This window comes from Squalius cephalus (genome assembly GCF_949319135.1).
Source record: "Squalius cephalus genome assembly, chromosome: 6".
NCBI lineage: Eukaryota > Metazoa > Chordata > Actinopteri > Cypriniformes > Leuciscidae > Squalius > Squalius cephalus.
Window position 1 is genome coordinate 39,117,060 of NC_137127.1, and position 25,841 is coordinate 39,142,900.

The 25,841-nt window shown below is 38.3% G+C and overlaps 1 protein-coding gene across 7 annotated transcripts in view; it reads right to left on the reverse strand.

Annotated features, from left to right (window-relative positions):
• Positions 1-25,841, reverse strand: part of dmxl2 (Dmx-like 2) — a 71,035-nt gene that overhangs the window by 12,868 nt on the left and 32,326 nt on the right. For 2 of the 7 annotated variants that reach the window (XM_079874941.1, XM_079874938.1), the window contains exons 19-34: positions 24,181-24,291; positions 22,936-23,105; positions 21,374-21,471; positions 21,081-21,246; positions 19,566-19,830; positions 17,778-18,538; positions 14,965-15,255; positions 14,665-14,856; positions 12,391-12,467; positions 12,094-12,221; positions 11,042-11,290; positions 1,777-1,967; positions 1,519-1,652; positions 1,150-1,235; positions 849-1,050; positions 624-741 (exon numbers count right to left, since the gene is read on the reverse strand). In XM_079874941.1, the coding sequence (XP_079731067.1) occupies positions 624-741; positions 849-1,050; positions 1,150-1,235; positions 1,519-1,652; positions 1,777-1,967; positions 11,042-11,290; positions 12,094-12,221; positions 12,391-12,467; positions 14,665-14,856; positions 14,965-15,255; positions 17,778-18,538; positions 19,566-19,830; positions 21,081-21,246; positions 21,374-21,471; positions 22,936-23,105; positions 24,181-24,291 (3,239 nt within the window). Of the gene's footprint in view, positions 1-623; positions 742-848; positions 1,051-1,149; positions 1,236-1,518; positions 1,653-1,776; positions 1,971-9,063; positions 9,115-11,041; positions 11,291-12,093; positions 12,225-12,390; positions 12,468-14,664; positions 14,857-14,964; positions 15,256-17,777; positions 18,539-19,565; positions 19,831-21,080; positions 21,247-21,373; positions 21,472-22,935; positions 23,106-24,180; positions 24,292-25,841 lie in introns of all 7 variants that reach the window. The other 5 variants (XM_079874940.1, XM_079874937.1, XM_079874939.1 and 2 more) reach the window with 3 other exon arrangements.

The following is a 25,841-nucleotide window of genomic DNA, read 5'->3' on the forward strand; positions in this document are numbered from 1 at the left end:
ACTAATGGTTCCCTTAGGAACATTTTCCTGGTTGCATTCACACCGCCAGTAGGAACTCTGAAGTGACGACACACTTGTTGTTGTGACTTTTATTTTGACGGCATGGAGAACGCCAGCCAAAGCCTGAGCAAACAAACAGTGCTCGCATTCTCCATGTTCATTAGTTTACGATCTGTCTAAACAAAGTTGTGTTGGATTTTCTCCTCAGTGTAAAGGTTAAAAGTCCCATCTATCACTGTTTTCCATGTTCGTAGAGTTTCTGGAGTAAATATTTAAAAAAATGGCGGGTGCTGGTGTTTCGCATGCGTTCGGCCAATCAGCATACACTAACGTCCCTGGTAGTTCCTATAGTGCTGGTTTAGACCCTACTCTGAAGTAGGAGCTAAATTAGTTCCTCCAAAAGGAGTTCCTAGAACTAAAATCGTTCCTAGTTCCTGCGGTGCGAACACGCCAAATACGGTTACTTCCACTAGTAGTTTTAGGAACTATGAAAAAGTTCCTCTGTTGCTGAAGCCCCTTTAGTGTTTTGGTTTATATCTCACTCTATGACTGGCCCTGCCCCTTTAAATATCCACCCTATTTATTCATCAGTGTGTGGTCGCACCCCTGTGTTCTGTAGTTACCTCACTCTGCTTCCTTTTCTTAGTGAAGATGTATCGAATCAAAGTCTCCTGAAGCACCTCCTGTTTGACCAGGAAATGCCACAGGCGGCGAGCAGGGAAGGAGAGATGGTGCTTTGACCTGAAGAGAAAAAAAAAAAGCATGAACATTTGTTCACACATTTGCATAATTATTTAAATATTCTGTAATTCTTTGGTGTAATTGAGCGATTTGGCGCAAGCACTCACTTAAACGGTGTGTTCTCTGGCTCTAGCATGGCTTTGTGTCGAAGTATAGCTGGCCCGCCGCCTGCACTCAGGTCTGTCGGGTAGGTGTTGATGTAGTTTGGTGGAGGGCCGTCAAATTTGTTAATCTTATCCAGAAGAATCTGTTCCCAGTTTTCCAGTGTCTTCAGCACAGCATTGGCCAGAGGAGATGTCACTGGCAACTCTAAGACAACACAAGGGAGGTGCAGGAAATAGAAGGAATAGGAATAGGCTTTCTGCCAGTTTGCATGTTAGTAAGAGTACGTTTCTACTACTCCAGTACCTGTAAAGTCCAGTCCTGTCAGGGGCAGGAACGTCTTGACATTGTTAAGGGCAAGTTTGACCATCACTAAGCGGATCAGAGACCAACTGCAAAAACACAAACAAACAATCATCCTTCAGTCAACAAACTGACAGGATATACACATCCTGAGCAGTGTCTTTAGCAGTGCTAATTATTTTAATGAATGAATGCAATTAATTTTGTCATTAACACATATTGTCATATTTCATTCATTTCTTTATCCACTGTTTATCCGTGTGTTTTGTTCATTCATTTCAGTTTACAAAATGCATCACAGTGTTTAATTTAGTTCTACTTCTCCCTGTTACAGCCTTGCTTAACTCTCAGTTTGATGTGTTATAATCTCACCTGTAGGAGTTTGGATCGGAGTGTTCTGTCATCTGTGTGTCAGAGAGGAAGGCGTCATCATCATCCTCGTTGTCACTAGCACCGCTCTCATCTGAATCGTACAGCGCCCCGCTGTCAGAGAGAGGAAGGAAAGGCTGGAGGAAACACACAAAGAAAGCAATGAGACACTCTGACACATGCTTTCTAGATTCATAAACTGAAAAAATACTAAAAAAAGAGATTTGCATCAGTGTAAATAATTAGTTGTCGCGGTCTCACTTTGGCCACAAAGTAATCCCACATGCTGAGCTCAGGTGGGATGAACTTCTCCTTATAGGTGGGCCGCTCTACAGGGACGGGTGGAGGTGTGGCTGGAGTCTCTTTAACGGGACGTCCAGGAACAAGCATGCGCATGTTAAACCTGCGTCGCTGTCGGTCCACGTCCTCAGCAGGAGGGGTCGGTGGAGGGACTGCTGAAGGACAGAGAAAAACAGAGAGTGAGAGGCCCATTCACTACCTACAGTATATAGCAGGAAAAGGAGAAAGAGGTATGTTTGGAATGGCATACAACCTACTGCTTCAGAAAGAAAGTAGTATGCAGTATGTGTACTATTCACAGTATGTGCAATACAACAGTACACAGAGAACAGAATACTGAATCTCACAACGCATCAAATTTCTGTCATAATTTACTCTACCTCAAGTTGTTTCAAACCTGTATGAATTTCTTTCTTCTGCTTAACACAAAAGAAGATATTTTATAGAATGTCGGTTACCAAACAGTTGATGTACCCCACTGACTTCTACAATAGGAAATAAAAATACTGTGGAAGTCAATGGGGTACATCAACTGTTTGGTTACCAACATTCTTCAAAATATCTTCTTTTGTGTTCAGCAGAAAAAGAAAAATCATACAGGTTTGAAACCACTTGAGGTAGAGTAAATGATGACAGAATTTTTTTATTTTGAAGTGAACTATTCCTTTAATACAATGCACTCAAATTGACCAATTGAGCAATTTTAACCGCAATCTCTTTCTTGACAAAATTTGATTAAAAAATGCCAAATAATATCATTTTATTCCCAAAATGCCAGGGACTCACTGCTAGAGAGGTAAAAAAAAAAAGGGAAAAGTCAGGGTAATAGGCTAATGCACTCAATTTGAAATTGAAAACTGAAAGAGAAGACAGAGAAACTGAAGAATCCTATCTGAACACACACTGATTCTAAAATGAGAGCAGATGGTCATGATTAAGCACATCTACTGAACAGAGGTGGTTCATTACAGATGTTAGTCTTCACAGTAGGTCGTGCAGCTGGTTCATGGGTAATAAAGCTGAGAGGGTCCCTGTGATCTGACGGAGAGTACGAAGTGATATCAAACTGCTCACACACATACACACAACACAAACAACAATCAAGAAAACAAACCTTCCCTGTTATCCCGTTTCACTTCATCAGGTACAACTAAATATAACAAACACAATACTGCAGTATTTATTATAAATGAATAATCCAAGCACATCCTTTTTTTTAATTCTTTCAATCTTTAATCAAAATAACTTGAATTCAGGTGTTCCAATTACTTCCATGTACAAAGTTGTATAAAATCAAGCACCCAGGCATGCAGACTGCTTCTACAAACATTTGTGAAAGAATGGGTCGCTCTCAGGAGCTCAGTGAATTCAAACATGGTGCCGTGATAGGTTGCCAGCTGTGCAAGTCCATTCGTGAAATTTCCATCCAAGCCTTACATCACTAAGTGCAATGCAAAGCGTCGGATGCAGTGGTGTAAAGCACGCCACCACTGGACTCTAGATCAGTGGAGACGTGTTCTCTGGAGTGACGAATCACGCTCCTCTGTCTGGCAATCTGCTGACGAGTCTGGGTTTGGTGGTTGCCAGGAGAACGGTACTTGCCTGACTGCATTGTGCCAAGTGTAAAGTTTGGTGTAGGGGGGGATTATGGTGTTGGGATGCTTCAGCATACCAAGACATTTTGGACAATTTCATGCTCCCAACTTTGTGGGAACCGTTTGGGGATGGCCTCTTCCTGTTCCAACATTACTGCGCACCAGTGCACAAAGCAAGGTCCATAAAGACATGGATGAGCGAGTTTGGTGTGGAGGAAGTCGCCTGGCCTGCACAGAGTCCTGACCTCAACCCGATAGAACACCTTTGGGATGAATTAGAGCGGAGACTGCGAGCCAGGCCTTCTCGTCCAACATCAGTGCCTGACCTCACAAATGCACTTCTAGAAGAATGGTCAAAATTTCCCATAAACACACTCCTAAACCTTCTGGAAAGCCTTCCCAGAACAGTTGAAGCTGTTATAGCTGCAAAGGATGGGTCAACTCCATATTAAACACTACAGATTAAGAATGGGATGTCATTAAAGTTCATGTGCATGTAAAGGCAGACATTCCAAAACTTTTGGCAATATAGTGTATGTTTATGTTCAAAAATCTATTTGGTGGAACCGAACACATGATGAGAATAATTTGATTATTGTCAAAAAATGTGATTTTTAAAAGTGAAAAACTGAAAAAGAACCAGTTTAGTTCCTAATAGTGATTAAGATTGTGGTGTTTCAGATCACTTTGTATTATCATTGATGAGGTGGGGGATATAACAAACCAAACACAGAAACACACATAACTAAAAGCTTTCATTTTCAAACAGAGTTTTGAAATGCTGCTTACAGTATACATGAAGTCTAGTATCTCATCTCTTCAGGTGTCTGGTGTATAAAGACCCTCTCTATCTCTGTATTAATGCGTCTTCTTTTGAGCTGAAAGGCATTTCATTAGCATTTAAAGCACATTTTGATTCTGATAGTGTGGAATGTTCATCTCAAATGTAAAGGAGGACACATCTGAAGAGAAGAATCGCCTCATAACATCATCCTTCAAAAGTCGTGTTCAAAGAGAAATTCCTGCAGTAAGAGTCTGTGAGTGTGAGTGGGGGTTTATTTTGGAACAAAGAGCTGATATGAAAAAACAGACAGATTAAATTTACTGTGGTGTTGATCAAAGGATCTGCTCTTTGAGCACTGCCAGAGAACACCTTGACAAAATGCCACGAGCCGACAAGTATGAAAACAAAACCCTTAATCACTGTTTTTTTTTTGTTTTGTTTTTTTGTTTTATGAATGTGGTCCTTTACTGTCACACCTAAGGCACTTTCAAGTCAAGTTTAGAAAAGCTAGATTTTGGAAATAACGACAACTAAAGGGACCATTTTCATCACTTAATAACATTTTCCGTGAAATTTATTTAAAAGTTAGCCATTAAAATGTTAATTCCAGCAAAAAAATTAAATAATTTAGATATTCCTTGTTCTTACTTTCCGGCCATTAGAATTTTGAAGCCTTAAGAGCTCTACATGTAAATGACATCTATTATGATTGGCTAACCTCTTTGTATGTGAAATGACAACGCCCTCACCAAGTTGCTGAATAGCCATTGTATGTTAATGTGGACGATCCTACGTAAAAGAGCTCATGGTTGTGATGGTGTGTAAACCATGACGATTACCGAACAAACCATTTTTGCAGCTTAATTTCAGTAGTCTAGATGGACTGGGGGAAAGCTTACAGTTACAACAGCAATAACATGTCTACCAGTGTTGTTATTGTTAACTAAAAATAAATTTGATAAAAAATAGATGAAAAACAAAAAAAAAATAATATTTAAAAATTTAAATAAAAATGAATCAAAGCTATAGAAATAAATGAAATGACTACGTTCTTAAACTAAAACTAAAATGAAAATTGAAAATATAAAAATAAAAGTGAAGCACAAAAAAGGCATAATGAGTCATGCAAGCATGGCTAGGAATATTAGACCAACTGCCGCGTTTCCATTAAAGATTCGCGCAAAACTTTTGCGATTTTTTCTAAATATCGATAAAAAACTATTGCGAAATGACGGTGTTTCCATTAACTGATGTTGTGCGACTAAAACGTCATTTTTTCCTCTCGCGATAAGTCATTCCAAAAATCATGGCAACTGACGTTGGTAAGTGTATATATATATCACAGCCACCGCACTGGCCATTATTATTATTAAATGGAAGGAAACGTAGGCGTGTTATCCAAGCATTAATGGAAAGACCCTTATACTGTGTCTGTGAGCGGCACATATGAAGTGTTTCTGGGTTTTTCTCACTCATTTCTGCTCCGAGGTCTTGATTGTGGCATTTCTTTGAGGTTTAGAATCCAGTATTTCTGTCATTCTTTTGTCTTTTATGAATTCAATAAAGAACTCCGTCTCGTATTCTGTCCAAACACACACTGCGTCATCTACGTCAGGTGACCTGTAAATGCGCAAAAACCATTTCCATTGCAGTTTTGCAAAATATTTCTTTTTCGAATTGCCTGAAAAACCACCTCATGCGAGCGTAAAAACTTTTTTTACGAGTTTTTGCGAAATTGACGTGTTTCCATTGGACGAATTTTAAATTTTCAATTTCAATTTTCGCAATTTGAAGGGTAATGGAAACGCGGCTATCGAGTAATCAAAGACTCTTTTTTGATTAGGCAAAACGGCTTTAATTGCTTATCACTTTCAGCCAATGGGTGGGTTGTTACCAAAGTTCTGTTGTGTGGTCAGTGCGAGGCGACAATAGCCGCGTTTCCATTACCCTTCAAAGTGCGCAAATTGAAATTGCGAATTGAAAATACGCTCAATGGAAACACGTCAATTTCGCAAAAACTCCCATTTATCGCAAAAAAGAAAAACCCAGAAACACCTCATATGTGCCGCTCATAAGGGTCTTTCCTTGCCATTAATGCTTGGATAACACGCCTACGTTTCCTTCCATTAATAATAATAACGTCTAGTGCGGTACGTGGCTGTGATATATATATATATAAACTTACCAACGTCCGTTGCCATGATTTTTGGAATGACTTATCGCGAGAGGAAAAAATGACGTTTTAGTCGCATAACATCGGTTAATGGAAATGCCGTCATTTCGCAATAGTTTTTTGTCGATATTTAGAAAAAAAAAAATCGCAAAAGTTTTGCGCAAATCTTTAATGGAAATGCGCCTAATGACAAAGTTTGGTGTCAATATGTCAAAGCATTGCAAGGTTACAGCCTCAGAATCAGCTTGGCATTGTGCCATCAATTTAGTTAATTCAAGAACAGTTTGGTAAATCAAAAATCAGTTAATAATATTAATACATTTTTGTAGACATGGCCTCACAATGATCTGAGCTGATTTTTGTAAAAATCAGACCAATGGTCTAGCAGCAGTCTGAAAAAATAGATTTTTAAGAAAATTAAAAATGACTATGGCATAAATGGTATCATTGTTCTCAGTATGACTCAAGGAATCTATAAACTTCCTTGAGTCCTAAAGTTTCATTAAAGGTGCTGTATGTAACTTTTTCACTCTACTAAAGCATAAAAATACCACATGTTTGCAGATATTTAGGCTTGCTACGATAGTCGGTGTTGATGGTGTTCAGAAGCAACACCGGTCACATCACTTGCCCATCGAGGCACCACCCCCCACCGTCGATTTGCTTTTTTTTCTTCTTTTTTTATCATTTAGTTCAGTTAGAGAACAGACACTACAATTAAAAAACTTAACGTGTCTGCTTAATAAATCGTGAGCTGAACGAAAGTCGCAGCACAGTTCAGCAGCAGGAGTCAGATTTCATTTATCATGAGAGCGAGGAACTGACTGATAAGGAGGAGGAATATTTGGTTTCAAAGTGAAATGTAAAAGCGCCTATTTAAGCGAATTTGTCATTGTACTGTATTGTTGTTGTGTTTTTCATTAAGAATAATAGGCTAATGAACTCACCATTCAAGCAATTTGCCCCCGAATTGGCGCCAATTTGAAAGCGAAACTAAAATGCGCACGGCCACACAAGCATTCATAACGGTGTGTGTCCACAGATGCGGAGCGAGCAGAACAGAGCGAGCGTTTTCAGTTCATTCCTATACATAGGAATTAATTGAAAACGCTCACTCTGCTCCGCACCATTATGAATACCTGTGCGGAGGTGCGCATTTTAATTTCGCGTTCAAATTAGCGTTTTAAAATCCCCTGCTTATTACTGGTGTTGTCACACGTCGATTAACCGGTGGGAAAATATCCTCACCGTCACATGCCTACAGATATTTAGGAAACATGCTGAGTTAACATTATCATTTCTCTGAAAAACACTTCTACAGCCAGTTATTTTACTTGTTGGAATTTCTTTTCTTGTTTTGGTCTGTGTGATCTCGCCCACTGCCAGTTCACCCAATAGTATTTCGACACCCCGGGATGCCAACTGGCAGGAAACACAGCGTATTGCAGCCAGCAAACAAACTGGGTCAGAGATTGCAGATTCTACCCAACCTAAAAAGCCTCGGTATTCATCTAAAAATCTCTATGAACGAGAGCATATTAAAATGCGGATAAATCAACTCATCAACTTACTCGTGAGTCTCCTCGACTTTCATTGTCAATTGCGCTTGTTCCTGTTGCGTGTGCTCAAACTGGCAACCCGCGTGAGCATCGAGTCTGAGGAGGAGGGGGCGGGGAAACAACGATCTCCGATATTTAGAGTTTGGATTGCAGTACCTAATTCGGCCACTAACTGTAATTCTTACAGACTGCACCTTTGAAAAGCTATTAACATTTTTGTAAATGTAATTTTTGTAATTTTTCAATTGTCATTTTTGAAACTTAATCAAAACGTTTCGAGTACTTTTTTATGCTCAAACAGCAACATTACAGACTAACTAAAGTTGAAAAAGTGAAAAAGCATCAGAGACATCCATAAAACTCAAACTTATCACATTCGATGGCGCGTTCATCAGTCAAATCTTAATTAACCGACAGGAGCTTTTACACAGACAAGCATTTGAGTCATGCCCAGACCACACAATGTTCAGCTCTGATGGAAGACAAGAGACTGAATCTGAAACCTTCACATGACACCTCATTTCTCAATCTCTGTAAATTAACGAAACAACACATGAAAACACAGCACACACACACATACACACACACACACACACAAGACATGCTTGTGTGCAGCACAGAGCGGTTGTTTCGCATTGTATGACGTGAAAGACAACTAGCTGCCCAGTCCGGTTCACACAGCAGGGGTTTGTAGAGAATGCTTTTGTGAGTATGAGTTACAGGTATGAGTTCAGTGACAGAATGCGGTTGTCACTCCTGTAAATAACTAAACTGTGCGTGAATGCAACCATAAGGAGAACACTCAAATACAATACTCACAACCATATTCTATTGCTGTCTGAACATAGTATCTGTAAAAAGAATTATTTCAGTGCATTACTATTAGGAAGAGCACAGAAAATCCTGTTTTCCATGCGTAATCAATTTGGTTCCTCTATTAAGGTCTCATCAGTTCAGACTGGGAAAGAACAGAACAAACTCTTTGAATGTTGACCTCAGACAGCTGGTGTGCACCTGAGCCTGAGGCACTCACCATATCCCTACACACACACACACACACGTCCACATCTAGACTGGAGTTTAAAACAGGCTAAAAGGCTAAACAGTGAGACAGGTTGAGGGAGACAGTGTGTGTACCTGAATTATTGTCAGACTGGAGCTCTGCCTGCCTGTTTGACTCCACATTGGCTGTGATGGTCACACAAACATACACACACACACGAGATGATGAGATGAAAATGACACAAAAAAGCAGAATATGCACACAAACACAAAAAGGCTGGATGAAAGCACACACATAACAAACTAAAAATAATAAAGTAACAAACAATGAAATATAATATGAGAAAAAACAAACATCACCGCAATCACACATAGCACCTCTCCACACACTAACAGGCTGACACACATGTCAGGTTGGTACACATATTGGTAACATTTTAAAATAAGCTCCCATCAGTTAATGCATTAAAGGGTTAGTTCACCCTAAATGTGTTGTTCTAATGCAGTTTTTCCTTCTTTCTTTTTCGAACCACAAATAAAAATCCCACTTGTGCTCGTTCATATAAATGGCAGTTAATAATAACCAGCATCAAGTTTAAAAAAACAAACAAAAAAAAACATGCAAAAGTATTACAGAACGGTCCCATTCGACATCTGTCGTATATTCCACAGAGATATATTCCATATTGTTCTGGGGGTGAATGATAGGGTTTGATGAAAAAAAAAAACTTAAATTGAATGTATTATTTAACAAAAATCCTGATCTTAGCTGTTGGTCTTCTGTGCACGACTGCACGTTCATGTAATGAGACTATTAGAGCTGCAGTTCTTACCCAGAAAAAACACACAAGTTGTTGAGAAATCAAGACGAATAAAAACGCGACTGAAATACAATCCATGTACTACTATCTTCTCTGAGGTGAATACATCTGTCGTGTTTGTCGCAGCAAGAAGTAATCGTGTTCACAATTGTCATTCTGACTGTCATCTGACAACTGTTGTTCGAGTGAAGGAAGTACAGATCCTTTTGTGATTTCTAGGCATTGTATATTACGTCGCATTTTTATTAATCTATATTTGCAAGTTGGGCGTGAATTGTGGCACTAATAGAGTCTCATGAACGTGCACAGAAGACCAACGGCCAAGGTCAGGATTTTCGTTAAAAAAAATACGTAAAATTTCCCACCAAACACTTGGAATATATGACGTGTCACATGATACCATTCTGTGATAATTTGCCATCTTTTTTCCCCCTCCCATTATATGGACAACCGAGTGAACTATTCCTATTCCTATTTTACAGTGAATTATTCCTTTAACTTACAATAACTAACAATGGGCAATATATTTGTTACTGTATTTAGAAATCTTTCTTAACATTAGTTTATAAAAATACAACTGTTCATTGTTAGGTCATGTTAGTTCAGGTCCATTAAAAAATATTAACAGACAATATTAACTTTTGATTTTAATAATGTATAAGTAAATGTTCAAATTAACATGAACTAAGATAAATAAATGCTTTAGAAGTAGTTTTCATTGTTAGTTCATGTTAACTAATGTAGTTAACTAATGTTTACAAATGGAAACTTGTAGTAAAATGTTACCAATCAATTATTCACTGGATTTTCATGTGCCGATTTATAAAAACTGGAACTGCATCATTCATATCTCATTTCCTGTTCGTGTGTGGATGAAGTTCCTCTGAGCTCTTACTCACAGCTCTCTGGCTGTGCTGTTTCCACGGTGAAGTCACCGTGGTTACCAGCCTCAGTCTGAGGCGTAGTTTGGTGGACGGTCAGGGTAGGGGGATCAGAATCTGTGACCTTTACAACCTCTGACCCCTCGGACCCTGCTGCCTTGAGAGCAGCTGACAAGGGAGGAAATCTTATTATCAACTGGAGGACCCAGAGATAATTAAAAAAAAATACATGGAACCAAAAACAGTGCATGTCTGAACATACATTTTTTTAAAACTCTAACATAAAAATATTTCAAAATGCCACTAAACTTCTGACAAAAGTTGTATGTAAAATACCTATTGTGGACTTTTCTTACAGATGTGACGGGACACCACATCACCAAACACCTCTGGCAGGGGCAGAAAACTCACCTGGAGTGATTTCAGGTGGCCGCTTGGGTTTGACGATGAGTTTGGCTCCGCCCCCAAACACGGCAGCCCACATGCGGTTATTGAGGGGGTGAGCGGCCAGCCGGAAGAGCTCGTTTCCAGAGTGTGTGCCGAGACCATGAATCAGCAGACTGAGATACACGGCCACCACAGCCTCGCATAACATGACGTTCAGATGCACGTGATCATCACCCTGAGCACACGCCAACAGACTGATCAGAGACGACACACCTGGGAAAGAGAAAACATACGCATTGAGTGTCTATTCACCCATCCGTCTATATATATATGTGTGTGTGTGTGTGTGTGTGTGTGTGTGTGTATGTATGCATGAATGTATGTAACTTTAATTCCAAAATAAACAAATAACAAAACGAAAGTAAAGCGGCAGCCCCTCATGGACGACTGCTGCACAATCATAATCTATCTATCTATCTATCTATCTATCTATCTATCTATCTATCTATCTATCTATCTATCTATCTATCTATCTATCTATCTATCTATCTATCTATCTATCTATATATGTGTGTGTGTGTGTGTCATCTATCATCCATTCATTCATTAATTTGTCCCTCCATCTGTCTGTCTATCTATCTGCTTACCCATCTAATATCTCCATCTTACCATTCATTTATCCATCATGTATCTGACTATACATTTTTCCATCTATACACTTACTGTATTTATTATTATAATTTAACGTCCATAACGTGAAATAGGATATTTAGTGGTTCAAAATATCCTATCCTATAATAATAATAAAAAAAAAAACATTTTGATTTAATTAAAAGGTGGGCATCGTCTACCAACATAGAATCAGATCTGGATAACAGTTTGCATTGTGCCAATATTATTGGTTAATATTATTTTTACCACCAGTCTGAACTTTATTAAGGGACTTTATTAAGAAAGTAAATAGGGTAAGTATCTTTACAGATGTTACTTTCCTCTCCACACAGAATGACTCATTACTAGATAAGGATTCTATTTCTCCATATGTGTTCCATGCAGTGTGATCTGATGTTTGTTACCTGGCCACTGTGCAGGGGCAGAGGTGGGTGTTGCATGTTCCTCGATGCTCTCGGTGCGAAGTCTACGCCTGTCGCTCAGTAACAGCCCCTGATACACCATCCCAGTATACTGATTGGCCTCCGACTGGCTGCTGAATACACACACATCAGCAGAAGGGCATGAGTCAGTAACAGTGTGTGTAAGAGTTAACAGAATGGAACGCTGTTTATAGTAGTCAGACAATCAAAGCTGGTACAACATCTTCACAAGCGTTTAAAGGTGAACAACCAGTGAGTTTATCAGTAGTGTGCTTGTACCTGTAGCTGTGGCTGTCACACAGAGATTGGTAGATACAAGCCGATAGAGAAGCAGCGAGAGTGTGTAAAGCACTCACCTGAAATACACATGCACATATTAGTAGAAGCACACAGAGATTACGTCTACATTTTCCGGATACATTTGAAAAATGCGTTTTAGTTTCAAAACGCTCTCAGTCTACACTAGCATTTTTCCAAAAGTAGCTTGTCCACACTGAAACATCGGAAAACGTTTAAATCATCTTACTGTGCATGCGTAAAATGAAATAAAAGCTCGCTGAGATGATACAGAGAGACCATACGTAATAAGTAGGGATGTCCCGATCAGGTTTTTTTGCCCTCGACTCCGAGTCCGAGTCATTTGATTTTGAGTATCTACCGATACCGAGTCCCGATCCGATACTTCTATAATACATAAAAAAAGAATAAAGAAGAGCGAAAAAACAGATCCAGGATGTTCCTTATTTTTTTATTAATTCACCTTATTTTAACATTCAACAACTCTTACAAACAGAGCACTTCTGTGAGGTAGCTTGAACAAGCATTTATGTAATAAATAACATAAATTCTTCACTTTTGCAGGGCTTGAATTTCGGTGCGGGAATGCGGGGATTGTGCATAATTTAAACCATTCCCGCAAGGTTAGCTTTTATAGTGCAAGAAATTCCCGCACAAATATATTTGCTTCATCTCAGAGCAAATGATTAAAAAAAATGCACAGATGCGAGAAAAAATGTGTCAAACTGTCTTTTATTTTCGAATTGAATTCTCTGTCTTCCGCTGAGCCCTGGCTGTAGACAGATCATTTGTTTCACGCTATCAATCCAGTGGTCTGCGTTGCGCTGATCTTATTCACACTATCGAGTGTAGGTGCAGCATTTTATCATTTTGAGTCATACTGAGCTGTTTGTGAAGAAATTATCCACTTCCAAATTATGTAATTTTAATCTGAAACATTAAGAAACTGAAACATTAAAAACCATTTTGCTCTTTATGGTGTGCGAGTGATAGAGCACGGCAGCAACGAACCAACTGATCAGCTTACAGCGTAACAACATTGAATGTTCAGCCGAACAGCTGATCATAGCTGTACAGGGCTCCTTATTATTTTTCATCTCCATAAATATATCTAGTAGTAAAGCTAATACAAAGGCTAGAAATCTATTAATCTTTTGCTGATACTTCCTTGTCATCATGGGGAGCGCAGTTCATGGTTGCATAGCAACGACAGACGCCAAAGAGAGCAAGCGCTTGTGGAAAGAAGGAGACAGCGGCGCGCCCGCGCTTTCACTTGTTTTTCACTTGGTTTTACACATCATACGTCTCTGCAACAAAGTGATGTCATGCCGCACACGTTGCTGTTTCTGTGTGGAGTCAAAAGGGTCTAACTCTGTGCCACCGCATAACTATAGATGTGTTAAAAAAATAATGAGAATATATATACATATCCGAGTCCTGATCGGGAGGTAACGTCCGATTCCGATCGAGTCTGAAACCACGTGATCGGGCCCGATTTCTGATCACGTGATCGGATCTGGACATCCCTAGTAATAAGTTTCTCACGCTACTCAATATCCCAGAAGCCTATTTACTTGTGCGTCATAGTCACTCAACTGGTTTAAGCAAACGGCCAGTTTTTCCGCAGGACAGCAATTGCGAGGACATTTTCTGTCGTAATTATTTGTGCCACTGCTAAATTGGTATTGTTCACTTGTCCTTAATAATGATTGAAACCTATATTATTTAGGCTAGTTGTTCTTCCTGTGGTATATTTTTTTTAAACCATTCCTTGTGTAATTGTTCTTTAGGCTGCTGATTTTGTTCATGGTATTCAGATGCAAATATATGTTTCGCAAAAAGACAGAATAAATATTTTTTATATCTAAATGTTTAATTTTTTCTTTACCTTATTGGAATCGAAACTGAAAATCAATAAGAATTGGAATCAATAAGCAGAATCAGAATCGCTAAAATTCAAACAATACCCAATCTTGCAATCTATGGTTACAATATGTGTCGCATGACAAAAACACGCCTCATGGTTTTCAAATACCTCCATTTTCACAGTCCACACTACAATGCAAAAACGGCATTTTCAAATTGTATCCACTTGAAAGAGCATCTTTAAAAGCTGTTTTTCAGACGCGGTCTCAGAGTGTACGGAAGGCCAAAACAGAGAGAAAAAAATACATTTTCAAATGTATCCGGATTCATGTAAATGTAGTAACAGTCTTCATACAGTTTCTAATCTGTGTGTTTTTGTGTGTGTCTCACCCGGTCGTCCATTATGTCTGGGTGTGGCGGAGCCTCCATCTGGACAACGGTGTAGAGGATGTCATGTATGTGGTTTCCGAGGTGCAGGACTGGGTTGGCGATGACGGTTTTGGTGGGGGCGATGCTGGCCGACAGCAGGGGCAGAGTGGTGGGGAGGGGGAGTGGCGACTGAAGCTGCTTCACTGTCATTTCCTGAGGATACACAACCAGCCAGTTATATGGGAACACACTCAATCAACCAAACAGTTGCATCAGAGCACAATATAAATCAATCAACATGTTGGGAATGGAAGGACACACTTGTTGCGATTCCTGCAGCAGGAAGAGCAGTTCCATTCTGACAGACGTCACTCCTCCACCCTTGGCCCCATGCAGACTGCAGTAACTGAGGAAGACTCTGAGCAGAGCCTGATTCTTCCTCAGCCAGGCTTTCCTCCGCTCTGCATGCAGCTGCTTGGCTTGCAGACGCCGTCGCTCCATCTGGTGACGTTCATACGCGCCTGCTTCACCACGGATTAGTGAGTCTTCCAGGTCAAGAGATCCATCTCCACCCCATTTCTCCAGCTGACCTCCGGACGTTTTCCCCTCAACCTGACATATAAGAATATCGAAAAACAAATAAGACCAATCTATTGAATACATTTAATAATATTTTGCTGGAAATATACAATTAATCAACATCAAGAATTTTGATGTACTTCTAAGCAATTCAGTTTCATAAACACTGTCAATACACTTGCTTCGTGTTCACCTGCATATTTTAATTGCTTCTTGAAGTTAACCTTCAGAGGATAATTTTAACCTCATGATTCAGTTGTTTTGAACTGCTTGTTTCAAAGAATCACTCACAATATGATTCATCATTTGGGTTATCAGAGCAGACTTCTTACTTTGGTATTTTATATTCTTTAAAATGTAAAGATGTATGCATTTAAACATTGCTGATTTTTACTTTATATTGTTACTTTACACATAAATCAATTACAGTTTTTCTCGATTGCTTAAACACTATAACCAGGCATTTGAACTAAAATTTCAAAACCATAACGCCATTTATCAAAAAGCACACCCATTTCACTAAACTATAAACACTATTCCCTGTTTTGACACATGAGTCAGATTTGTTGAACTGTCACTGCAAAACTCTACACACAAATCCCTTCATTTCTCATTGCTTAGACCATGTTGTCATTTAGAAAGCACTAGCATTCAATATTGTTCACTCAAGTCAGCACAGCTTCAGCTCAGTTAGCACACAATTACCCAAGTGGAAACACTAAGAGTCAAAATTTAACACACATCAATCAGAACCTTCAATAGATATATAAAAGGGCCCAAATCAGTTTATTGTGTTTTGGAACAATGGATCCAGAAAGACATGAAGGAAGAGGGATAAGAATGAGGAGGAGGAAGGGCAAGGACAAGAAGACAAGCAGTCTCAGATGAAATTCAAGCCACTCTAGTTGCCCATGTCTTTATCAATGGTATGACTATGAGGGAGGCTGGGCTACGAGTAAGGCCAAATTTGAGTCGCTTTACCGTCGCCTCGAGAACCTTCAGGGAGGAGTGGTGGCAAACAAAATTCTATCACTGAATAAGAGACAAACATTTCCAATAGTCTTTGATGAGGTTTATTTTCTTGCAAGAAAAGGCCAGCAGTCGTACAGTCAGACAGTGTGGCTGCAGAGTGTGACAGTGAAGGGAGGGCATCTTGACTCCCAGAATGTTATCTTTCTAGGTATTTCAACCATATGTGGAACATTCTTAGACGGGTCCATCATATTGTCTCCTTGAGTGGAGGCCCTCCTGTTACGTCCCAACACTCTTTACCATTCAAATACGATTCGAATTCCATATTAGAATATGGTTTGTGTGTGTTCTTTTACTGTCATATGTTGGTCACACACATCTTACTGTAAGTAAATATAAAAAAAAAATTTAGAGGAGAGAGTAAAAAAAAAAAAAAGTAAAAAAAAGAGTAAAACAGGGGAAAAAAATGTTTTTGTGTGCGTGTGTTTCCTGTGTATGAATAAAAATGTGCCAATGTATCCACTGGTTGTGTCTTTTGTGTTCATCATGTGAAAAGGTTTGTGAGGGGGGGAACCACAAGCAACATAACTTACCAGTTTTGGAAATGTTGTTTTGAATTTATTGCACCAGTGTCTTAGACTATGTTGTAGTGTGTGTGATTTTGAGGGCTTGTGTGTCCTGTCTGAGGGCAAAGTTTGGTTTTTCAGCAAGAGTGAATGGTTTTGAGTGTAGAGCTTCATTTTGACCTGAAAATAGGATGTTTGGGGAATTGGGTGAGACGTTATGGATTTGTGTTTATAGTTTTGAGAATACGAGGCATAGTTTCAAGAAATGTGTTTAAGCAATCGAGAAAAACTGTAATAAATTATTATTCCTTGTGTTCATTTACTGAAAATAAATGAATGTGGAAATTATTATATTGCGTAATTTTTTTTAAAAAGCCAATAAAAAACCTGATGAAACCGAAGTAGCGACTGATCATTCCTTCCATATTGTGAATTACATCCAATTTTTTTTTGGTGACATGGTTCTATGCATCAGTTGTTGATTGGATTTTGAGGTGTAGGCGTTGCACCCAAAGGTAATGGCAGATGAACGCAATCTTTTAGGGGAGGGGTTTAAATGGACTAAGTTATTGGTGAAATCCTGTATAGTACGTCACCATTTTTGAAGGAAAGTCTAGTTATGACATTGATTAAACATTAGACACATAAAAAAAAGAAAGGAAACATATGGATGGATAAATTGTTCGCAATAAGATCTATAACATGCATTTAGAAAAAAGAAGATATATTTTCATTATAATAAATACTTATAATAAATATAAGAACTAAAAATGAATATACTGTACACTGAATACTGTCAAAGAGCTGAATAGTATTGAGATTGACCACTCTCACGTTCACCACATGCATTGGATTTTGTGTGAAGTGAAGAACCATTGTATTTAATTATCAGGTTCAGAGACAATCTCAATATTGCTCAATCTCAATGTTGTTCATCTTTAGATTTTTGGTTCATCAAAATCCCAGTAAAGGTTCAATCTGAGATTAAAATCTTGCAAAGAGATGACGAGCACCAACCTTATAGTTGCAGATGTGGTGCACGGCCTCAATCTCTTTCTCAAGCCAGTTGTAGAGCTGAAAACGCAGTTTGCCACCGTCCACCTCGTATCCTGTCGCCAGTGTCCGCAGCTCTGTCATGAGAATCTTCAAACAGGCTCGGAACTTGAGCTGTTCGGCGATCACGTCCACCTCCGACTCGGCCTTTGAGTCTTCACGCTGCAGGGCTGCTGATTTGGATGGCTTTTTGGCCTCTTCATCTTCCTCTTCTGCCTTTTTCATGGTCAACCCACCATCTTCATCCTCATCTTCCTCCTTATTATCTTCCCAGTCCAACTGTAGACTCTCATCCTCCATTTTAACCAATGGTTGACTCCAGTCCAGCCCAGAGTCGGCTCCCCAGGCCTGGCTGGGGATGGCAGGAGCTCCCCAGTCAAGTTCTAAAGCCTTTCCTCCATTCTCCTGTGGTTGGGCGGCACTGATGTTAGCCACAGATGAGCCCTTACTCAGAGAAGATGGTTTCTTAGTGACTTTGGGGATTTTGGATAAGACCTCAAGAGCCAGGAGAGGGCAGCCCACCTTAAAGTGAGCATTAGCGGTGGTGAAGAAGAGCTTTCGCTCTATCAAATTGATTTCGTCTGCACTGTTGCGTTCTGATGTTATACCAACTGCAGTCACAAACCCCTCAGGTTTGGCGAAGTGCCGGCGAACGATCAGAGGGTGTGCGCGCAAGTAGTTATAGAAACTAAATACGACAGGATTGCATGATTTCACCAGCACATCTGAAAGAAAGAGAAATGGTTCTGTCTCAAATAGTCATTTGCAACATTTTTTTTAGTGTGCTGCTGACAGTCCAACAGTTAGCAAACTAAAGCACAGTATGTTAAACCTGGGTCGCTCCCCCTTTAAAGCACTGCCTTTGACTAGTTGACCTTCCTACACCATCCCAAATACGTTATTGAAAAGCTAACATACAGTAAACAGTGTACAGTTAGACTAAAATAGAGGAAGTGTTGTTTGCTGTGATTATTACTCTACATTTTTAAGTACTTATTGGTAGCTATCATATTGTTTTATTAACCCTATAAAGCATACTGTATCATATTTGATATGCAGATTTTAAAGGTCTCTAAATTATCAACATGATCAAAACTTCTACATGCTTTGTCATCTGATTGACAATTTATACTTTTTTTTTTGGCAAGTAAAAGGCGTTTTACATAGAAATCATGACTTTTTTGTTAAGAAATCTTTGATTTTTAAGAAGTAAACATAAGAATGAATTGTATCCATACATCACCTGTAAAAATCATGTTAAAATGAGAGTAGCAAATATGATTTGAGACTTTTGAGGAATTCTTTCAATCATCATTGTATTGCGTTGCATTATATGTTTTTTACCCCACAATAAATACTACAGAGCTTTGATCATAAAAATATTAAGTTTAGATATAGAGTGACAACTGATTTATATGCATTTATGTAAAAAGTCCACTATACTGTTAAAAAGATCTGATTGATTTACATTAATATCTATTAGAATTTCATTATATTTTTTTGCCTAAATAAATATTAGCAATTACACCAAACTGCATATTTATGCTCAGTTTGGTGTTTTTTTCCTCGAGTATGAGCTCCATATTCTCGTATTACACTATATGAGCCGTAAAATCCTGATGTATCAAATACAATACTCAACAAAAAACAAATATCCAAACCTTTTCTCTTTATTCTTTTTGTCTACAGGATCGATAAACTGTTAGATTTTTCAGACCATTATTTCATATGTCAGGCTTTACAGGGACTCACCAGGGTTCTCATTATCCTCTTTATGAATTTGTTCCAGCAGTGTGTCCAGGGCTCTGGTGTAGTCCTTCATGATCCAGTACGCAATGCTCCTCAGGAACGGGTCAGGGTGCAGTTTGGTACAGGAAAACCCGCTTCCATCTCTGTTGCAGCCGAGAACCTTCTCGTACAGGATACCCTGACAGGTGGAGGAACTCTCGTAATCAGCCTCGTAAAGACGAGAAACAATCATCGCAAGCTGGATGTCCTCCATTTTCTCCAGACAAACCTACCAGAAAGATGGATCAACTTGTCAACATGTCAAAAGATTGGTGAAAGACAATGGTAAAATGGTAAGATTTTTTGGTTCCCAATTCATGTAAAGTGTCTTTAACTAGTACAATGTACTAACATTCCAATTAATCATTTGATACAATGCACTTATTGCGTACATGTTTTCCCATTGCACTTATATTTAAAAATACAGCTGTTACATCTGTAATTAATTTCTGTAATTACATCTATATATTACATTTTGACCTTTTTCTTACACCCTAACCCACCCTTAAACCCAACCATACCACCAAACCCATCCCTAACTTTACCCATCCCCAACCTCAGTAGCAGCAAAAGGCTTTTGCAATACAAGTACAGTGCACCAAACAATTATTTATTTTTATTATAAATAGTACATAGTAGTTAAAGACACCTAATATAAAGTGTGACCATTGTGACACTTCATTCACATCGTTATTGCATTGTGACTTTATTTTAATCATAAGTAAGCATATTTTGACCTAAAATTCTCACTGTAATGTAAAAATAAAAGACTCAAATAATTAAATATTATTTAAAAGGGTAAACCATTTATACACTATTGGTGTATTTGTAATGCCTTTAAAACATGCTGATTAAAAAATGTCATTGTAATTTTATATTAAATGAACATCTAAAGAGAATCACAATAAAATAATAATACAAATAACAACAATTTCTTTAAAACTCAGATGTAAAATGTCCGGACAGAATTTGATGGGTAAACGTGCTTAACTGTCATGAAAATAATTACTCGTTTTCCCATTTTAAAATGGTAACAAAATATGACCCAGACATATTGATTTAGGAACATTAGTGATTTTACAGACCATTTTTCATTAATCTGTTCAAAACGTAAATAGATTATAGATGGACTAAAAACAGAAGCAAAGCTAATTTATATTCCTAATCTAACTCCACATGTCCCATTTTTACAACCAATGCAATATTTCATGAGTGGTGCTATCATTGTTTTGACTGTTTGCTGTCAGACATCCAGCCCAAGGTAAACTAAAGTTGTCATGTGTCCATCAAGGGAGTTTATCAGTGATGTTTAGACTAAACCAAACCACTCAGGGCTGTTATATCACACTCCACTCTTCACAGACGACCACACACTCTATGATGTCACAAAACCAAAACAAAAGCAGCAGACTCCAACACACGGCTTCTATATTCTCCTAGGAGTGCATTTCGGCGCGATTAAAATAGGATGGTGCAGACCTCAATGGCGTCTTTCAGTGAGCCAGCGAGCAGGAAAAACGCAGCCGACTGCTCAAAGCGCTGTTTTCCCAGGAGAGAAAAGGCATTCTTTAAAGCTGCCTTCCTCCAGCGGTCCTCCTTGAAGTTATGGCTGAAAAACTGGGTCATCTTCTCATCGTGTTGAGACCTACACAGAAATCAATATAGAAATATACAAGCCGGATATTTCACAGCTGCTTCAAGCTGTATGCGGCTCTTTGCATCAAGAGAATAACAATGCATATGAGATGCATGAGTAAGTGAGTTTAAAGTACCTGAAGAGACCCCAGAGAACGGCCTTCTTCTTCATGGCCAGATAGAAGAGAGCTGCATCTAGCGGATCATTATTCCTCTGAAATGCTGCTTTGGCTACCTAATGCAAAGTGGACAGGCAGAGATTGTTTTTAAAATCATATTTATAAACTGTAATATCACCAATGCCATACATTAGAGATGTCAATTTATACAAAATCCCATGATCGATTGTCATTTAAATTAACGATAAATTAATCGATTAATCGTTAGCTTTAATACTGCAATAAGCGTCTAATGCAGTGGTATATAACCAACATGACAGGGTGTGCAAATGCTGCTCAAAACGCCACGGTCCTCAGCAAATGAAGGAGAAGGTTTTTTAGTCTAACTAAAGGGCATGTTGGATTGTAAAATGAGTCTATGTGATTGATCATTTAATTAAATTAGTAGAGCGTTGCAACGCTAAGGTCATGGGTTCGAGTCCCAGGGAAAGCAAGAACTGATAAGAATGTAAATGTGTACTTTGAAATGCAATGTAAGTCTCTTTGGATAAAAGCGTCTGCCAAATGCATAAAATGTAAATTAAATGAAAATCAAATAAACTGCAAAAATGTATCTGATTAACTGAATTGCAGTGAAATTTTCCTGAAGTGAATTAAAGCAAAGTGACAAAATTAAACAACTGAAATTTCAACTGAACTGAGCTAAAATGATCTGAACTGAAGCGTAAACATATTTAATTGCACTGATATCAACTAAATTGAATTTAACTGAATTAAAGAGAACTGCAATTTCCAAAGAACAAAAAAAATGAACTAACTAAAGTGAAGTAAAATTAATTGAAATTAGATTAACTGAACTGAAATTTCAACTGAACTAAAATGATCTGAACTGAAGTAAACATGTATTGAACTGTACTATTAACAGAAATGAATTTAACTGAATTACAGAGGACAAAAAATTAAACTGAACTGAACTAATGAACTGCAATTAGATTAACCAAATTGCAGTGAAATTTTATTGAACTGAATTAAATTGAAGTACAATAAAATTAAACTGAACTGAAATTTCAAAAGAACAAAGAAAATTAACTAACTAAAGTCAAGTTAAACTAACTAAAGTGAAGCTAAAATATTTGAAATGAAGTGAAAAACTGAACAGATATTGAAATGATTAGAAATGGAATCAAATTTGAACTGAACTTAAATGAAATTAGCTGAACTGAATGCAAGCAAAATTTATACTGAATTAGAACAGAATGCAATTTAAAGGAGAGTAAAAAATGTTTAAAAAAAATGCGGTAATGTAGTTTCTGGAACAACATTCCTATCAGCCAATAATAGTCCTATAACTTTATATACACTACTACTTTCCTGGAGACCCAATCATACAAATTACAAATGTCTCCCATATCTGGCACATCCATTTCATGTCTTGATTTTGAAGACATCGAAAATGTGTACTGCTGGGGGGCTTTCAGGAAGAGGATTGAGAATTACTGGTTTCTATAGATATGTTGATCCAGAAACATCTTTTGTGTAAATAATGTTGTGTATGCGCAAGTGTGTTTGTGTGGTCTCACCTTCTCCACCGTCCGCCTCAGCGTGTTAATGTTTCTGACCCACCATCCGACGCCCACCGCCCTGAGCTCTGACCACTGCGGATCTCCTCTCTGCATGGCAGGAATCATGTTCAACATCTCCTCCTCAGCTTCGGAGTGGAACGCCCACGCAAAGTGACAAGTGGACACTCCTGGACGCACAAACTCAGTATAAAAAGCCAATTCACCCAAGACCAAAACAAAGATATACATCAGGCTCCTTTACAACAGGTGAATGCTGAATGCAGCACTCAGGACAAGCAAGCAAGTTAAAACTAATCTAAATTTATCAGCATGACTCGGAATTTGAAAACTGTTCTACAATAGAAAACCACAAGAAGTATTACGGCTGTCAAGTTAAATCTTTAACATATGAGATTAATTAAATATTCTATATATCATATAATCTTTCTTTTCAACCATTTTATTCTCCACGTTCTCCTGATTTCTAAATATTGAAATATCCTAAACCAGTGAATATCAACCTTTTTGACTTCAAAGCCCCCCATTGATGCATTCAAATATTGTTGTGGACAATCTAATATTTTATATAGCAGCACATTACAGAAATAATTAAAAAAGAAAGGATTTTAAGGTAAAGTCTGCAAAATATTTTAGTTTTTTATGCGTGAGACAGGTAAGCAATGTTGCAAGAAGAACCCAGTCCAATGTTTTTTTTATTCATATATGCGTACATATAACAAGTGGGGGCTAGTCTGGGATTTGAACCCGGGACTTCTCACATATATATTAAATATAGTTTCAAAAGATTATTTGCTCCACATCAATCTTCAGTGAGTCCATATTCCTTTACAGGTGTCAGTTAAATACAAGTGTTAAACATTGTTCAATAGTTACTGAACAGAATCAACATGGAACTGACTTGAGCTGAGTAAGGACACTATTGGCTTCTGTAAACCTGCTTTATACCTCAATTAAATTTGTTTCATACTTAATGAACATACATTGACACAGGTATTGAAATGAATTGAATCAAAACTGCACTAAATTGAGTTGAATTTTACAACATTAACACATTTTTTTGTGTATTCATGTGAATCTGCTTTGAAACAATCTGTATTGTATGAAGCACTATATCAATGTGACTTGATTGCCTTCGCTAGAAAAGCTTTAGCGCCACCTTATCTGAGGAAACCACTTACCACTGCATGTGCAAATGTGAGTGTGATGTGTGTGTATATGTTTATGTAGGTGAGTGTGTGTTACCCTGATGCAGTAGCTGTATCCTGTAGAGAGGAGGCAGGGAGTTCAGCAGACAGGTATGTAATCTCATGGCCAACAGGTAACGTAGACCACATTCATCTAGAGCTTCTCCACCTGCAGAAACACACATTTACTAAAACATAACCCTAAGAAACCTTGTTGCTTTTTAACTTCTATTTCCTTTTCTGCAAGGTGATTCCACTGCTTTGGAGGTACAATCAAACCTTCTGTTTTGAAAGTGTGCCATGTGATCGTCACTCTCAGTCATATAGGTCTGTGATCAAAGAATGTTAATTAAGTTCAGAGCACACACAATCCTGAACATATTCCAGACTTTGATCTGAATCACTTCATGATGACTTTGATCACACCTGATCCAATTAAACATTTAACAGTACAAAAAAATCCAGCACATCAAAACTCAGAGACTAGGCCTAATTAAAAACGTTTCCTCTAGGAGGAAATTGAGGCTTGAACTTTGTAATTCATCAGCAACCCAATTTTATGTGAATTAAAACTAAACTATAAACACACACACGTGCCGTGCCGTATGATTTATCCTACTGTCCCTGAACCTTTCTCCTTGCATTTTGGCTCTAGCAAGCACTGGAACACTGTGTTAAGGTTTAGTACTAAAGAGACTAAATAAAAAAAGATCTGAGCTATAGGTAACATGGATAAAGCCTGATAGGTTCAATGTTGACAATAAATAATAATATCAAGGTTTTTATAAAAAAGTTTTATTATGGTTCTCTTCATGTACTTGGTAAACCCCACTGACATATTAGACAGTTAGCCAACACAAGAATTATATCACATTCACAAGATACTCATGTATATTATCAGAGACAAATGTTTTAATCTAACTGTAAAGATTGTTAGTTTATTCATTTAATATTTAAATGTATTTACCTGAACATTTGAATATGACAATATAACATATTGATCTTAAACACAGTTTCTATTTTAAACTTTATGTTCTTTGATATTTGATATTTGTGGCTTATACTTAGCCTGGTAATACCAAACTCTGCTACTTCGCTTTGCTTCGTAGACAGAGTCTGGCATGGCATAATTGAAAAGCGTTTTCTTTCTCGTGGGGGGGCGCTTGTCTGAAGTTTAAGCAATGTCATAAGCAATGTCATGATTGAACCAATCATTGGTTACCCGTAAGCCAATCACATAACGTTTGGTTATGGCGTGTGTTATGCGCATGCTCAGCCGCATCTAACTTCCACTGTAAACACATGTATGATGCGAAAACAAAACCATCGAGCGAAATACCGGAGTGAACATGGCTGTGAACGACTTTTGCAGATTATGTGAAGTAAATCTACGCATCCACGGTACAATCAGCGTCTACGTCACGGCTCTCAGCCCGCCCTCTGTTCGTTGATTGGCCGGCTGTTTTCAGGCCGGAGGAAAACGGAAAGCTATTACGCTGTCTCAGACTGAGTACAGAAGCGAAATGAAATTGAGCGGAAGTAAGAAGTCTGACGTAGTCAGGCTAGCTTATACTGCCAGTCAAAGGAGAAAGATGCTAATTGGCTGCCAGCTGGTGTATTGGCTAAATCTTCCAGCAGAGGGTGACCATGGAACTAAGACCTTAGGACATAGTGCTATGTATAAATTGTGTCTTTGATACCACAGTCACCACTGTTGTG